At 39.1% G+C, this 15514-nt stretch overlaps 2 protein-coding genes across 2 annotated transcripts; both read left to right on the top strand.

The window, feature by feature from the left end:
- Positions 1-6706: 6706 nt before the first annotated feature.
- LOC114729652 (serpin-ZX-like) lies at positions 6707-8460 on the top strand. The gene is made up of 2 exons (XM_028916689.1): positions 6707-7228; positions 7693-8460. The coding sequence occupies exons 1-2, from the start codon at positions 6707-6709 to the stop codon at positions 8458-8460; spliced, it is 1290 nt and encodes a 429-aa protein (XP_028772522.1).
- Positions 8461-11658: 3198 nt separating this feature from the next.
- On the top strand, positions 11659-12980 carry LOC114729656 (serpin-ZX-like). The gene is made up of 2 exons (XM_028916693.1): positions 11659-12162; positions 12255-12980. The coding sequence occupies exons 1-2, from the start codon at positions 11659-11661 to the stop codon at positions 12978-12980; spliced, it is 1230 nt and encodes a 409-aa protein (XP_028772526.1).
- The last annotated feature ends 2534 nt before the right edge of the window (positions 12981-15514 follow it).

Below are 15514 nucleotides of genomic sequence, written 5' to 3'. Positions count from 1 at the left end.
CAATAATAATCCCTAATTCCTAGTCTCATTCACCTAATCTTCCTCTTTCAGTCCCCCCCAATGCTCAGGTCCTTCATGTTTGCAATATCTTCTTTGATAACTAAAGGGAAACCTTAGCTAACACCTACGTTATTACCCCTTGTACTACGGCAGTCGGTATCCAGAAGATCAGCAAGTTCATAATGTGGTTCATAGACCATGTGAAATCCCAATAGACCTCCAAGGCCGAGCTTCGCCAAATGATCAGCAGCAGCATTACATGCTCGAGGTGCGTACGCGAGTCGGACCTCCCAGTTTCTATCCAGGAGAGATTTAATCTCTTGGAGAAGAGTGTAATCAGCATTGTCCTCGTCAGGTTCAGTGGATAAGAGTTCTATTGCGGTGGACGCATCTGATTCTAAAATAACTTTGCGGTAGCCTTCATCCCATGCAACTTTGAGGCCATGCAAACAGCCCCATAGTTCAGCCGTAAGGGCATCTCCATTGTCCATTCGGCAAACAAAGCCCTTTAAGAACTCTCCTCTATCATTTCGCAATATCCCACTGCATGCGTTGGAGTGATTCGAGTGAGAGAAGGCTCCATCGACATTCACCTTAATCCAGGAAGCTTCAGGTGGTTTCCAATGCCAGGTACTAGCTTCCCGTTGCGCCCCCTGGATAGGAGTTCCCTGCAGCCGGACCTGCACCTCACGTATTCCATTTATTACTGCAGAGGCATTAGCAAGAAGTGCTTCATTATGAAGCTGCTGCCCTTCAAAGATGGTCAAGTTGCGACGTCGCCATATCCACCAACACAGAACCACAAAAAGGCTTCCCCACTCTGTATTCTTTTCATCCTTCCTGGTAATATTCCACCGGGTCCACTCAGAAAATTCTAACGTGCAAAATTTCCTCCACGTGGAGGGGTGAACTAGCTGTTTCCAAAGTGCTCTTGTCCCTTTACAGTCTCGTAGCACATGTAGTAGGTCTTCCACCTCCGTCTTACACACTGGGCACTTGTCGTCATTAGTCAGTCCCCGTTTTCTCCGAGCTGCGTTAGTGAGGAGGCTTTTACGGGAGGCTAGCCAGAAGAAGGTTTTGCATCGCTGAGGTATTCGAAGCTTCCAGATTTTCTCCCATAAAACATCTTTCACCATATCCCTCCCATTCAGTTGCGCATATGCAGATTTGACAGTGAAGTTGCCACTGCGCTCCCACTTCCATCTTATGTTGGTACTTCTTGTATTATTTTCAATGCCTTCTTCAACCTTAGGCCAGATCTTCTTGATCCCTGACCACACATTCGATCCACTTCGCTTGTAGTCAATTTTTGGTATTAAATCGTTTCCACACCTGTACTTATCACGGACAACTCTGACCCAGAAATCCTCACGACATTTTACAAGTTTCCACCCCAACTTCATGAGCATTGCATGATTCTGTAGGGTAGCATGTCGCAATCCTAGACCGCCATTTATTTTAGATGTACAGACTGAGTCCCATGCAACCAAAGAGATCTTCCTTTTTTCTGGTGTACTCCCCCAAAGAAACCCACGGTTGAGCTTATCAAAGGTTTCGCAGACTGTCGGAGGCAGCAACGTAGTTTGCATAACATGGTTAGGAATAGCCGCTGTCACGGAAGAGATCAGTGTAGATCGTCCTGCCAGAGAGAGGGAGTTGACTTTCCATTTTGAAATTCTTGCTTTGATTTTATCCACCGTTTCCTGAAGTGTCTCCTTGTTGACTCTTTTATGGTGCAAGGGAGCGCCCAAATATTTTCCCAGGTTTGTCGTTTGAGTGAAACCCAATAATCTGCTAATCTCAGCGCATCTCATATGATTCATGTTAGCGGAGAAACATATGCGAGTTTTAGCAATATTAACCTTTAGCCCTGAACTTGTGCTGAATTGTTGGAGACAGCTATTAATCAACTCCGCTTGTTGCAAGGTTGCCTCAGCGAACAAAAGGATGTCATCCGCGAAAAATAGATGGGATAGTGGGGGTCCATTTTTTGTAAGTCTGATTGGTTTCCACTCACCGTGTTCCATCCTTTCTTGGATCATATGCGCCAATTTTTCCATGCAAATAACGAAAAGATAGGGAGAAATTGGGTCCCCTTGACGTACTCCTCTAGAGGGTTTAAAGGTCTCCGCTTTACTTCCATTCCAAAGGAGTTGCAGATCAGCTGTGGTAACACATGACTTAATAATTTCTACAAAATGCGCAGGCAAATTTAGTTCTTTTAAACAATGCATCAAGAAGTTCCAATTCACACGGTCATACGCCTTTTCTAGATCAATCTTAATTGCAAAGAAACCTTTCTTCCCATGCATGGTACGCATAGAATGGATGACTTCCTGCGCAATAATAATATTATCAGAACTATGGCGCCCTGGAACAAAGCCACACTGATTGGGGGAGATAATTTGAGGTAGAAATCCCTTCAATCTATTTGCGAGGATCTTGGTCACCACCTTATAAACCACATTACACAAGCTTATAGGTCGAAGGTCTCTGAAGGTCTCAGGCGGATCTTTTTTAGGGATAAGCACAATCAACGTTCCGTTTATCTCCTCAATAGATCGAGGGTTGGTGAAAAGGCTCTTGACAAACCGTACGAGCATGGGACCTACAGTGTCCCATTGATGTTGGAAGAATAACGCGTTAAAGCCATCTGGGCCTGGAGATTTCAGAGGTCCCATACTAAATAAAGCACTCTTTATTTCGTTGTCTTCAACACCTCGGGCACAGTTTCGCAGATACACATCATCTATAATCGGGTAGGAAATTCCGCAGGAAATATTATTACGGGTCATGTTGTCATCTTTGAATAGGGAAGAGAAAAATGACGTTGCCTGCTGTTTTATTTCTTCAATATCGTAACACCAAGTACCATCATCAAAACAAATAGCATCTATTCGGTTAGCTTTCCTTCGTCCATTGGCAAGAGAGTGAAAAAGCTTGGTGTTCCTGTCTCCATATATATTCCAGTCTAACCTCGCCTTTTGAGCCCACAGAAGAGACTCTTGAGCGAGGACCTCTTCAAGTTCCTTCCAAATCTCAAGTTGTAATTCTTCATAATAGCATATATTATGCCCGTGCGCGAGCGCTTTATTCACCCCATCAAGTCGCTTCAACAGTTTATGTTTGCGCCCTTGGATATGACCGAAGACATTTCTATTCCACCCACGACATGCATCAGTGAATTGTATGATATTGGACGTCCAATTTGTCTCATTATTCCATGCTTCTTTTACAAAGTCATTAAACTGACCATGCAGGACCCAAGATGCAATGAATCGAAAAGGTCGTTGGCAATGCTCCCTACACAAGTCAAGGCGAAGTAAAATGGGGCGATGATCGGACTTATAACAAGGAAGATGAGTTACCTTTGCATGGGGAAAAAGCCTGCACCAATCAGCATTAGCTAGATAACGATCCAAGCGTGCTTCTGTCGATCCTCGTTTCCAAGTAAAGTGTGGCCCACTGAAACCTAGGTCCTCCAAACTACTTCCTGCATACCAGTTATAGAAGTCCCTATCTATGGAGATTTTATTAACAGCAGTTGATTTTCTTTCAGACGCAAAAAGAGTAGCATTAAAGTCGCCCCCTAGAATCCAAGGAGACTGTGTACTATTCTCAAGTTGCCGTAACTCATTCCAGAGGTGACGTCTTGCCATTATATTCGGACTTGCATAGATAACAGTCATGACCCAGGCCTCGTTGCGACTGTTTTCTAGCTTTAGATGGATGAATTGTCGGTGTCTCCGGAGAACCTCCACCTTGCGTACCCCAGCATTCCAACAGCACCAAATGCCACCACTATACCCTTCAGACTCAATATAAGTAAAATCATGGAACCCGAGACGGTCAATTCGTTTTGCAGTAGTGGCGTTATCTGAACGAGTCTCTACTAGCGCAAGAAAGTCAAGCTGATAGTGGCTTTTTAGTTCATGTATCAGGTATGGAAATGTCTTCGCACCTGTACCTCTTGAATTCCATATCATGAAGTTCATAAAGAAACTGTGGGGGGGTTTCGTGCTGTTTTATCGTCCAGCACCTGCACATTATCCGTTCCCGTCGTTGCACCGCCATCTCTCATCAAGGGTATATTACTGTTAGCATTCCCAAGTCCATCAATATCACCTGTATGTTGAATATTCATAGTACTGACTTTGATTACATCAGGAGCCGGTATGATGTCCATACAGTCCATGCCCGGTTCGCGAGAAGAGCTTGCCACAGTACTCGTTGTAGGCCCCTGTTCCGTTGGGTCACGTTGAAGCAGAGTGAATGGGTTGGCTGAGGTGAAGGTTTTGACTTTTGGAATCATTCCCATATTCAGTTTCGAATTGGGTTTATTTTCTTTGCCTCGTGTCTTGGGCTTTTCTTCAGTTTTCCGTTTTGAGCCCACTTTAACCCATGCGGCAGAATTTATGACATCCTTTCCAAAGTTTCTTTTAACCGCAGATTTCGCCTGCGTATCTTTTTCAGTTTTATCCATTGATGGCCTTGCCGATCGTGTCGTTATCTTCGGCTCATCCTTAGTCGCTATCCTAGCCTGATTTTTTGCAATATTTCCGATGTCAGATCCCTTCTTATCCGTTCCAGTAACTCCCCGCCGAAAGTCTCGCTTAACCAACATCTGTGGCCCTAGGTGACTGGTGGGCGTCGCCACCGTACTCCTCCTTGTTGGTGGCGGCTCTGAGCTAGGTGGGCACTCTTCTCGCACACTCTGGCCCCCGGGAGCCGTTGCTGTCTCAGTCTCCATCTTTCCTGTCTCATCCAAGACTTCATCCCTTTCGCTCGGCGTTACTATGATCTCAGGACAATTGTACTTTTCATGGCCATATTTTCCACAGTGGAAGCAGACTTGATGTAGACCTTCATATACTATCTGTCGGTCTTCTCCCCACGCCGTGAAGGCAGGTAATAAAGGTTTCTGCAAATCAATCTCCACACAAATTCTGGCAAAACCGCCCTTATCATATATAGACGTTGATCTATCCACTTTGATAGTACGCCCCACCAAATTTCCAATGATCCCTAAAGATTCCACATTGTAAAACTCCATAGGGAGGTCTGGTATTCGAATCCAGGCCGCAATGCGCCGTTGAGTATCAGCCTTCCATGGATTGAAGTTAGGCCTCCAGCGTTGCACCAACAAATAATGATCATCAATCATCCACGGTCCCTCCTGAAACGCATAATCCCGGTCTTCTCTGCTAGTAAATGAAATGATGTAATAGTCATTATTGAGCGGGGTAACCTTCATTGGTTGCTGCGGTTTCCACATTCGTCTTACCCTATCAATGAGAATATGTCTTGGTACCTTGGTTCCCAGAAGTTTAATGATTAATGAATTCATCCAAGGTTGGCACCACGCCTTGTACTGCTCAGTCGTCACAGACAGCACAGGGTATTTTGACTCCGCCACGCGACCTTCAGTTTCCTCTTCCTCAGATTCCTCATTCCCTTTATTCGAACGAGTCTCAGCATTCATCTTTGCATAGAAGCCCTTCCATCCATTTACTATATCTTCATCTTCCTCATGATTCACAAGATATCCTCCACATCCTAGGGAAAGGAGTTTTTCCTTATAGGATGCAGAATTATTTCTTCGCCCCGTGTTCCTCCTTACTTCCTCTCCTGTTCCTCCTCCCTTGCCAAAGACAAAGGTTTGTTCTTGTCCCTGGCCACCAGTATGTCCTCCGCTGCTGCCACCCTCCCATTTGTTTCCATCGCCATTGCCAGCGCCCCTTCCATCGCCATCGCCGCCCTCGCTCTCTCTCATCGCCACTCCTATCTTATCTGTTTGCAATATCTTCTAATTAATCATCTTCTCCCTTCTAAAAATCATCGTCATCACATCCTTCTTTTAAATCTAGAATCTTTTTTGTGAAATTGTTTTTTTAAATGGAGACGAAGCCACCCACCGAAGATTCAAAGATGGATCGCGCTCAGTTGTTGTTCAATAGTCATCGCTTACTATCTTCCTTCTCTGCCTATCTCTTGATTGTAGTCGGTGAATTTTGGTGTGTTGAAAATTTTGTTGGGGGCAGTGAGACAAAGATAATGGAGAAAATCATTTACACTTTGTCATTTTTTTAGGACAATCAATTGATGGAATTGTTACATTGCTAATGAGAACCAAGGGAGAAGAGTTATATTCTGAAGACGATTTTTAGAATGGAGAAGAATAAAACGCTGCAAGTTGGCAGGATTAGAGGAGACTGAGAATTGGGGATTACTATTAGTAGAATTACAAAAATACTTTTAAGTGTAATTGTGAATTTTAAGTTGGAATAAATTAACAAAATAATAAAAATTACATATCATCTATCAAGTAATTTTAAATAATCTGAAATGACATCCATTCCGTTAAATTTAACATCCACTTTAATGGTAAGAGGTTAAAATGTGAGTTTTAAAAGTTGAGGATGTTATTTTTAAACTTTCAAAGATGAAGGAGGTTATGTGTAAGAGGGTTAAAGTTAAAGGGAGTGATTTCTATTTTGGCTTTTTTTAAAAAAATTGTTAATGTTTGCCTTTGGCATATCGGAAACAAACAAATCATAAGAAGTCGCGGCATGATCTGTTAAGATTCTTTGTCATGATTGTATTAACTTTCTGGCCGGAGTTTTAGTTTCGCCCCGTCCTGAGGAAAGCTCGAAGGCAAAAAGGAATACTCTAGGAGCAGGAGTTTAGGGTTGAAGTGCTCTCCATCATGCAGTTAAATCTCCTTCATCTGAGGAATCGGCTTTTCATCAGTCCATGGCTAGAAAGGAGTGTCCTTTCCTTCTCCTTCTGCCCATTTTCGGCGAACCAAACGGCTTCTTACGGCAGCAGAAGCAAAGCAGGTGGGACGAATAAAAAACGTCCCACCGTATTCCACAAATCGATGATGTTCGGAAACCATCTGCTTGTGGACGGAGAAATGGACGAAAACAGGGTGCTTTCACCCTTGTCCTTCCAAGTGGTGCTCAGCCTCCTGGCCGCTGGCTCCGGCGGCTATACCCGCCGTCAGCTTCTCACCTTCTTCGACGCCGATTCCGTCGATCAGCTCAATCACTTCGCCTCCCGAATTTCCGAGGACATCATGGCCGATGGTGATCCCGCCGTCGGCCCTCGTATGCGTTGCTCCAATGGCTTGTGGCTTGACCAATCCCTTACTTTGAAGCCCTCTTTTAAACAGATTCTAGACTCTGATTATAGAGCCGCTCTGAACCCGGTGGACTTTCAGACCAAGGTAATGTTCCGTCATTTTTTAACTCAAAATCACAATATCTTTAATTAAATGAAATTAAAATTTTATATTACTCATAGCATCGTCAGGTTCTTTTCCATGATGGTATTGACTTGTTGACTCCCTGCCATATGTCAACTTCATTGAGTTTCATGCCTAAAAGAAATCATCTCATTAATTCTTATATTAATTGATGCAGATATGTGCAGCCCGTTTATATTCTTCTTAAATGTATAATCAGCCTTTTAAATTTGTAAAAATTAGTATGAGTTCCCTGTTTCTTGCCGCAAGGCTTGAGGTGCTTGTTAGCTCGATTCACGAGTTTGAGAGAATACAAGGATTTCATGTGTCTCTTGGAGTATATTTTTGATTTTCTTATATATCCAGGATAAACAAGGAAATTAAGGTAATCAGGAACGACAACTTGTTCGCTTGAAGTGCTTCTGAAATGGCTATAATTTCTGCAGGCTCCTAATGTGAGGCAGCAAATTAATTCCTGGGTGGAAAATGAGACAAATGGCCTGGTTAAAGACCTTATCCGTGAGGGGTCTCTCAACAACTCAGTAAAACTCGTCTTTACAAATGCATTATACTTCAAAGGAGCATGGGATGAGGATGAAAGTCCACCCCTTCCAAGCACAGAGGATCGACGGAACGAAAACTTCACGAGGGTTCCCTTCATGATTGGGAAGAGGAGAGAATTTGGTAGATGGTACGACGGTTTTGAAAGGTTCTGTCAGGTACATAAAAAGCAAAGTGAAGATAGGCGCTGTTTCAGCATGGCTTTCTGTTATCCATTGACACACACTGGTGATGGGTGTATAGCCCATGTTACTGAAACCGTAATGGATGTACGTGACCGCTCCACCCCAAAATTTAGCTGTTCTTCCGAGGTGGAAGCTTCTAGTATGCTGAGGGGACTACGGGTAACATTGCCATTCTCCGGAGGAAGGTGGAAAGAGATGTTAAATTCTTTTACTGGTCCAAAGTTATATGTTTTCAGCATATTGCAGAAGTCGTTCATGGAAACAAATGAACAAGGGACTGAAGCTGCTACAGCCACCACCGCAATATTAATGTCTGGGTGTCCTGCATGTTTGCCCCATGTACCTAAAATGAAGTTTATAGACCGCATCCCATTCCTCCTTTATGCTGGAAAAGATGAGTATGGAGGTATTCTCATGGCTAAAATAGATTTTTTCATTATGCAGGTGGTCAATCCTCTTCCAATATAGTGTTCCTATTATGTGTCAGCATTATGAGTTGTAATTTAAATGTTTGACTCTCTTTAGTACTTTTTTTTTTTTAATCGCACACTCTTATTCGATAATTTAGATGTTTGACTCTCCTTTGATACTTTATAAACTTCAAAATTTGGGAAGGGATGTGGGTTTATCTTAACCATTAAAATATGTTTTCTAATTTTGCTCTTAGTTATTGCTTCTCTCTCCTTTGCATATTCTTTCCTATCACAATTCGTCAATTCCCCACATATTCTCTTTCATTATTTTTCTCATTTATTGTAAGAACATATTTCAAAACAAAAGTATATTTTTAACTTATATATTATATTTAACTAATTTTAACTAATTATTCGATCTTTATGAATTAGTTATTTGAAATTTATAATAAATATCGAACATAGTATTTACAATAAGGAATAAACCAAATGACTCATTTTAGGTGAATGTGGAGCGCTTAAAATAAGCAGCACCAAACAAGCACAATATCAATGTGTTATATCATCAATATCATCATCAATTCATTCAATATTTAATATACTATGAATACCTCTTCCACCTAGCTAATACAAAAGCAGCTTATCCTTAGTTTAAGACACAAAATACTGTTCAGAAGCATGTAAGTATAAAGATATGTATTCCACCAGCTTGCAGTTAGCCGAAACTCATTAATTGCGTGCTTGTGGCTTGCTGCTCGGCTAATTTTCGGATTGTTAGCCTCAAAGATTCAGCACCGCAGAACATAGAATCAATAAGCACAGAAACATGAAGAAGGAGAAGAGGCCAAGCACTAAGAGAGAGATCTATATTTGCTTCCCTGCTCTAGGGCCGTTCTTGATCTCTCATATATAATGGAAAGGCAAAGTTTCATTCAAATTCAAAATCCAAATTGTTTAATTGAGCAGATCCCTCCGTCCCTCATCAAATTAAATAATATAAACTAAGACCCTAGAAGAAATTTCAGAGGGATTTGCCGGTTAGTTGCTCAGACAAAGAAGGCAAGGATGAGTTTCTTGATCTTTATACATTTGTTTTTAAAATTTTTATTAATTAAAAAATCTGAATTTGAGCTGCTAATTGTGTGTCACATATTTTCAATTCTATTCAAATGATTTCTATTTTAAATACTTTTATACATAATCAGAAGATAAATTTTATAGGACTGTGGAAAACACAGCCCTTTGCACTTTTAAGTTTTAACAAAGAATCAAGCACATAAATGTTGAATGACTCTTCTTTCTTGTTTTTTTTTTTTTTGGGCCTGAATACCAAATCACTGGTTTAATTGCCAACATCAACTTATTCTTTAATATTCACTTGGAGCTGTGATTGGAATTGTCTTAGGATTAGCTCTACACTCAAAACATTGTTCATAAGGATTTCCCAGCTTGATTACAAAACATGTGGCTTTGTGCAAGCCAAATTAGGTACATCCCCAAGCCTTGGGCTTAATGTTAGCCCATTTGTAGTGACATCGATTGCAGTTATATTTCAAATTTGAAATTAATGTGTGATCACCTTTGCATTTCTCAAAAATCCAAATTATTCAGACTCATAAGCTTCTTGAATCTTGATCAGCATAATTTTGACAACCACGTGTTATATTCAAAGGCCAAGGAAGTATATAGTTTGATTCTAACAAAAACTTTCATAATGAAAACTAAATATAAGTTAATTTTTTTTAATCAAATTAACAACACATCTAATTTTGCGCTACATAAGTATCTAAAAATAAAATCTCAAAGACTTCTTTCTTTACAACATCTGATTTTGAATTAGTTTGATTCTCTTTTAGATTAAAAATAAATATTTTTTTGATTGCGTAAAAATAAATATTTTTAAATCCCATCCATTCTGCATACAGGACTGAGTGTGATACAGACTTTCATGATCATGGCAAATTCCAACATAATACTATAAAATTATGGCCTTCTAATAATACTTGGTTTTTCTCATCTTTTATCTTATCAAAAGAAACCCACACATCCAGTATACTTATAAAAAATTGAACACGCAAACTCCTTATAATAATTATTGACATGCGTGTAAATGAAAGCTATGTCAGGTTCTTTTTGTCCTGAGTTGTCTGGCTAGGAATAAGCACAAAATGTTCCAAGAGTCCTCTGTGGATTTCATTACAAATTAAAAATTTCTCTTTCATACGATGCATGAATTGAAATATTTGATTAGATTTTAAATTCTAATAAATTACAGTATTTAATGTAGCTCAAGATTTACTTCTTATAGGAGTACTAACTCCGGTCCTAATTATAAGATCTTGTTTATAGTCTACAAATGAGGTCTTATAATTAAAACTAGAGGGAGTATTATTTTTTATTCATTCAAATGGGATTTGAATTAAGGACGCAGATCTAGGAGAACATATAACAATTTAAAATTATTTTTTTATTTCTTTATTTAAGCCCTTAATTGAGATACTATTTAATATGATGCTTCCCATTTAATTCAATATATTCAAATCCTAATTAAGATATTACTCAAATTTAAAATTAATTATTAATTTTTTTTTCATTTGAGTCTCTAATTAAAATCTCATTTAATAATGAGACTCCTCATTTAATTCAATATACCCAAATTCCAATTAAAATATTATTCAAATCTCATTTATTGAATATATTCAAATCTCATAATATCATATCTGATCCATTTTTAAATGAATTGGATATTACAAGTTTTCAAAGATGTAGTTGATTGATAGTTGATGACGAGTCTGTATATTTATTTATATAATTTTATTATTTTAATTATATATATTTGATTTTTTATGGAACTTTCTAGATTCTCAAGCTAATAGAGTTTGATAACATTTTAGAAATTGCAAATTCTCCCAAGCAGCCAGAGAGAGTTATCGTGTCTCTATGTATATAATTTTTGAAAATGATATGATAATATTAATATTATAAAATTCAATGGACATCGCGACATTCTGAATTGTCGTTTTACTGCCCAATAGGAGTGAGCCCAGAAGAACCCAATAAGGAAGTTGGTCCGTAACAAAACCTTAAACAAACAAGAAAATAAAAAGAGACCAAATTTCTAATTTTACGGCCCTAGAGGGTACGTGGAATGAAAACAATCATTGCCCCCCCCTTAGTACTCTAAAACAACGCACCAAACTCGAAGACGGAAAAAACCTAGGAACAAGGGTTTGGGTTTGAACTGCTCTCCATCATGCGGCAAAATCTCCTTCATCCCAGGAGCCGGCTCTCCATCACTCAATGGCTGGAAAGGAGTTTACTTTCCTTCTGGCCAGTTTCGGTAAACCAAGCGGCTTCTTACTGCAGCAGAAGAGCAGGTCGGAAAAATCAGATGCCCTCTCCCATAGATCCATCCGCGATCTTCGGAAAGCATCTACTTATGGACGAAAAACTAGAAGAAAACAGGGTGCTTTCTCCTTTTTCCTTTCAACTGGTGCTCAGCCTCCTTGCCGCTGGCTCTGCCGGTTTCACCCGCCGTCAGCTTGTCAAGTTCTTCGGCGTTGATTCAGTCGGCCGGCTCAATCGCGACGCCTCCCAAATTTGCGGCCCCATCATGGCCGATGCCGCTGTCGGCCCTCGTATGCGTTGCTCCACTGGCTTGTGGCTTGACCAATCCCTTACTCTGAAGGCCTCTTTTAAGCAGATTCTAGACTCTCATTATAGAGCCGGTCTGAACCCAGCGGACTTTCAGGCCAAGGTAATGTTCCGTCACTTTTTAACCCCAAATCTAAAGTGTCTTTAATTAAATCAAATTTAAATTTTATAATTTGTGCAGGCTGTTGATGGGAGGCAACAAATGAATTCCTGGGTGGAAATGAGACAAGTGGCCTGGTTAAAGACCTTATACGTGAGGGGTCTCTCAACAGCTCAGTGAAGCTCGTCTTTACAAATGCACTATACTTTAAAGGAGCATGGCGTGGGGAATCACTTCCATGCCTTTTAAGCAATAGCCAAGAGGAGCAAGAAGACTTTGATTTAGATCCCTTCTCGGCTGCCATGAGCAAGGAAGAATTTGGTAGATGGCACAGGGGTTACACAATGCTTATTCAACAATTTAAAAAGCCTAGGAAAGACGAGCGCGATGCCGAAATGTATTTCTGTTTCCCAGGGATAGACGCTGAAGATGGGCGAAGAAGCCTTGTTCGTGAAACCTTAATGGATGCAGGCGGGCACACGACCCCAAAACTAAATATTACTTCCGAGATGGAAGCTTGTGATGCGCTGAGGGGACTGGGGGTGACATTGCCATTTTCTGGAGGGAAGTTGACGGAGATGTTAAGTCGTTTTAATGGTCGGAAGTTATATGTTTTGAGCATATTTCAGAAGTCAGTGCTTGAAATGAATGAACAAGAGACTGAAGCTGCATCAGCCAGCACCGTGATTGTAACGTCTGGTTGCCCACCATCTTTGCCGCCGGTACCTACAATACGCGCGGAACCTGGATACCCCTTCTTCCTTCATGGAGGTCTTCTCGCCGCTAAAACAGACTCGGCGTTTATGGCATTATGTCCTTAGTAATCATTATGTCACGAGTTGTTGTTTAAAAATTTGACTGTCCTTAGCATTTGTTATTTTTATTTCAATTTCTCAGATGGAGGAAGGATCTTGTCACCTGCTCTATATTTGGCCTACAGATGCGGTGTGTGTGTGTGTGTAGATACACACACGTATATTGAAATAATAAGGGCACAGTACAAATAAGTAAGGATAAATCCAGACAAAAAGATCCCTACTTTGAAGGGGTGGATCGTTGAGGATTCTGACATCAACTCTCTCTTGCTCCGCCCGATGAGCAAAATTTTTTTTTCCAATGAAAACTGGAAATCTAACCTTAAACAAAACAGAATCACCCTCTTTTATCAATTTCCACCTCTCCATTTAAGGTTGGTTATTAATCAAAGAGGAACCAAGAATTATCCAACATACCTGCTAATTTAGCTAACATATCCACTGCGCCAATATGGTACAACCCTCTCAAAATTACATTTACAGCATCAATGCAGTCACAATGAAGAGCTATAGTCCTCTGGTTTAAAAAAAAAAAAAGGGCTATAGCCCTAGAGCCTTTGGTCCTACGAAGATTTAGACCTTGCACAATTCCAAGAAGCTCGGCCAAACAAAACATTATATTTCGTTTTTATTTTCAAACGAAGTATTATTTTATTTTTAACTTCTCCCCAAAAAAAAAATGCATTTAAAAAGAATTGTTACATTAATTGAAAAGCGAATGACATTTTCACTCAACCATACATAAATTGATAAATATCCATTTTTTTCAGACCCGTTGTAATTTGCTCCCTTACCTAAGCACCTCTTCCCACCTCTATAACCCTGCGAATGATGTCAAGTCACACTTTGTTGCTTGAAAATCATCAGTCTTGTGAGAATTCGATCAAGGAAAATGTGAGACGGGTCCTGGTATTATGCTAAGCTGCTAACATTAATCCAAATTAAATGAAACAATGTCATAAAATTTATAGACTCAAGCAATATATTTATTGCTCTACCCTGAAACTTATTAAATCACTGTTTAAAGTTATAGCAGTATAAATTTGTGCTCTATATGTGTAATGGAATTTTTGTGCCAAATAATGTGAGTATTTCGCCAACACAATCAATATTCTTATCGGTTAATTAAAATCTCCGTCTACTTCTTGGTTTTTTTTTTATTTTAAAAATAAGCAAACATCAATTTTTATATTGTCATGCCTGGCTAAGCAAAACTGATTACATGATTAGTTGTACTAATTCACAATGAAACTTATCATGGGGCATTCCTGACTAAGAAAAAGTGAATAGTTATTTTCTACACAAATCTAGGTAACAACTTTGGTTGAACTAATTCTATAAAAGTTGTGGAACTTTTTCATATGATCAGCAATCATTCCCTTCTGCTTGTTTCTTTTTTCTTTGGCTAGAGCGCAAAGCAAAACCAGTGTTGATCTACAAGTGCTGGTCCCAAAATCAAGTCACAATCCCCAATGTTGTAACCCACATATTCCTCCTGTAGTTCCTTCTTTTTCACTGCAACACTCCACCTTGGCCTACAAAGTTTGAACTACAAAATATGACACTATAAACATATTGACATAAACAATCGCTGAAATAAAGTAATGTTACAACAACCTTACCATAAAGTAGGCATCAAACGTGTGTCATCCAACTTGCCCACCGCCCTCTTTTATTTCTCCCATCAGCATGCAGCACACCATTGACATGACCTGTTCACACATGAGAAAATTAGTTTCAGCTTGCACAACATCTATTATAAACGATATCTTATTAGATGGAGATTTCATTACATGGTTACTAACTCTATGCATTCCGTCCAATGACCTTAGATCATCACGAGCTACATAGAAGTCATACAAATTAACCAACCTCCTCCAGGTCAAGTACACATTTTGCTTATATATAGAACTAATATTAACTTCCTAATTAGCTCCTAAAGCAGTATTATATATGGAAAAAAAAACCTTAATTAAGACACGACAAATAATATTTTAAAGATGGTAAAAGATAATTTTTTAAATATCAAATGTACTTCATAATTTCACAAAATTTCAAAAGAACATTCTAAATTATACTTGGTTCTTTAAGATCATATCGAGTTTCATTTCAGTCCATTAAATTGGGAAAAAAAAGGGGGGGTTGTATTTTAACCTCTTAATCCCAACACAATTGGTTTTATTTAAGGGAAAATACTAACTCACAAGTTTAAATGGTAATACTACAAATAAATGCAGACAAAACAGACTATAAATTTGAATTTTTTTTTATATAATCATTTCTATAAATGCTTAAATTTGTATTATTTGAATATTTTAAATATTTTATCATATATCTAAATTCTTAAATTTTTGAATTAAAATTTAAAGTATGTTTTGTTAATATTTAATTGTATAACCGCCTTTTAATTTGCTGAGTTGACTTTAAAAGTGATTAATGGTGCTGCGACCATGAGATTAAAAATATATCTTTTAAATTTAAAGAATTAAATTAAAATCTGAAAGGAATATTAAAAAAATTAAACGCATGCTTTAGCCTAA

Source organism: Neltuma alba, unplaced genomic scaffold, assembly GCF_004799145.2.
Source record: "Neltuma alba isolate B1F8T4 unplaced genomic scaffold, ASM479914v2 tig00012660_pilon, whole genome shotgun sequence".
In the NCBI taxonomy this organism is placed as follows: Eukaryota; Viridiplantae; Streptophyta; class Magnoliopsida; order Fabales; family Fabaceae; genus Neltuma; species Neltuma alba.
Note: the sequence above shows the minus strand (reverse complement) of the source record. Positions and strands in the feature narration are given on the sequence as shown.

Excerpts from the sequence above, each read along its gene's own strand:
- LOC114729652 (XM_028916689.1), top strand. The coding sequence starts at position 6,707 with ATGCAGTTAAATCTCCTTCATCTGAGGAATCGGCTTTTCATCAGTCCA. Across the intron at positions 7,229-7,692 it reads CGGTGGACTTTCAGACCAAG|GCTCCTAATGTGAGGCAGCA; the intron begins GTAATGTTCCGT and ends TAATTTCTGCAG.
- LOC114729656 (XM_028916693.1), top strand. The coding sequence starts at position 11,659 with ATGCGGCAAAATCTCCTTCATCCCAGGAGCCGGCTCTCCATCACTCAA. Across the intron at positions 12,163-12,254 it reads CAGCGGACTTTCAGGCCAAG|GCAACAAATGAATTCCTGGG; the intron begins GTAATGTTCCGT and ends TGTTGATGGGAG.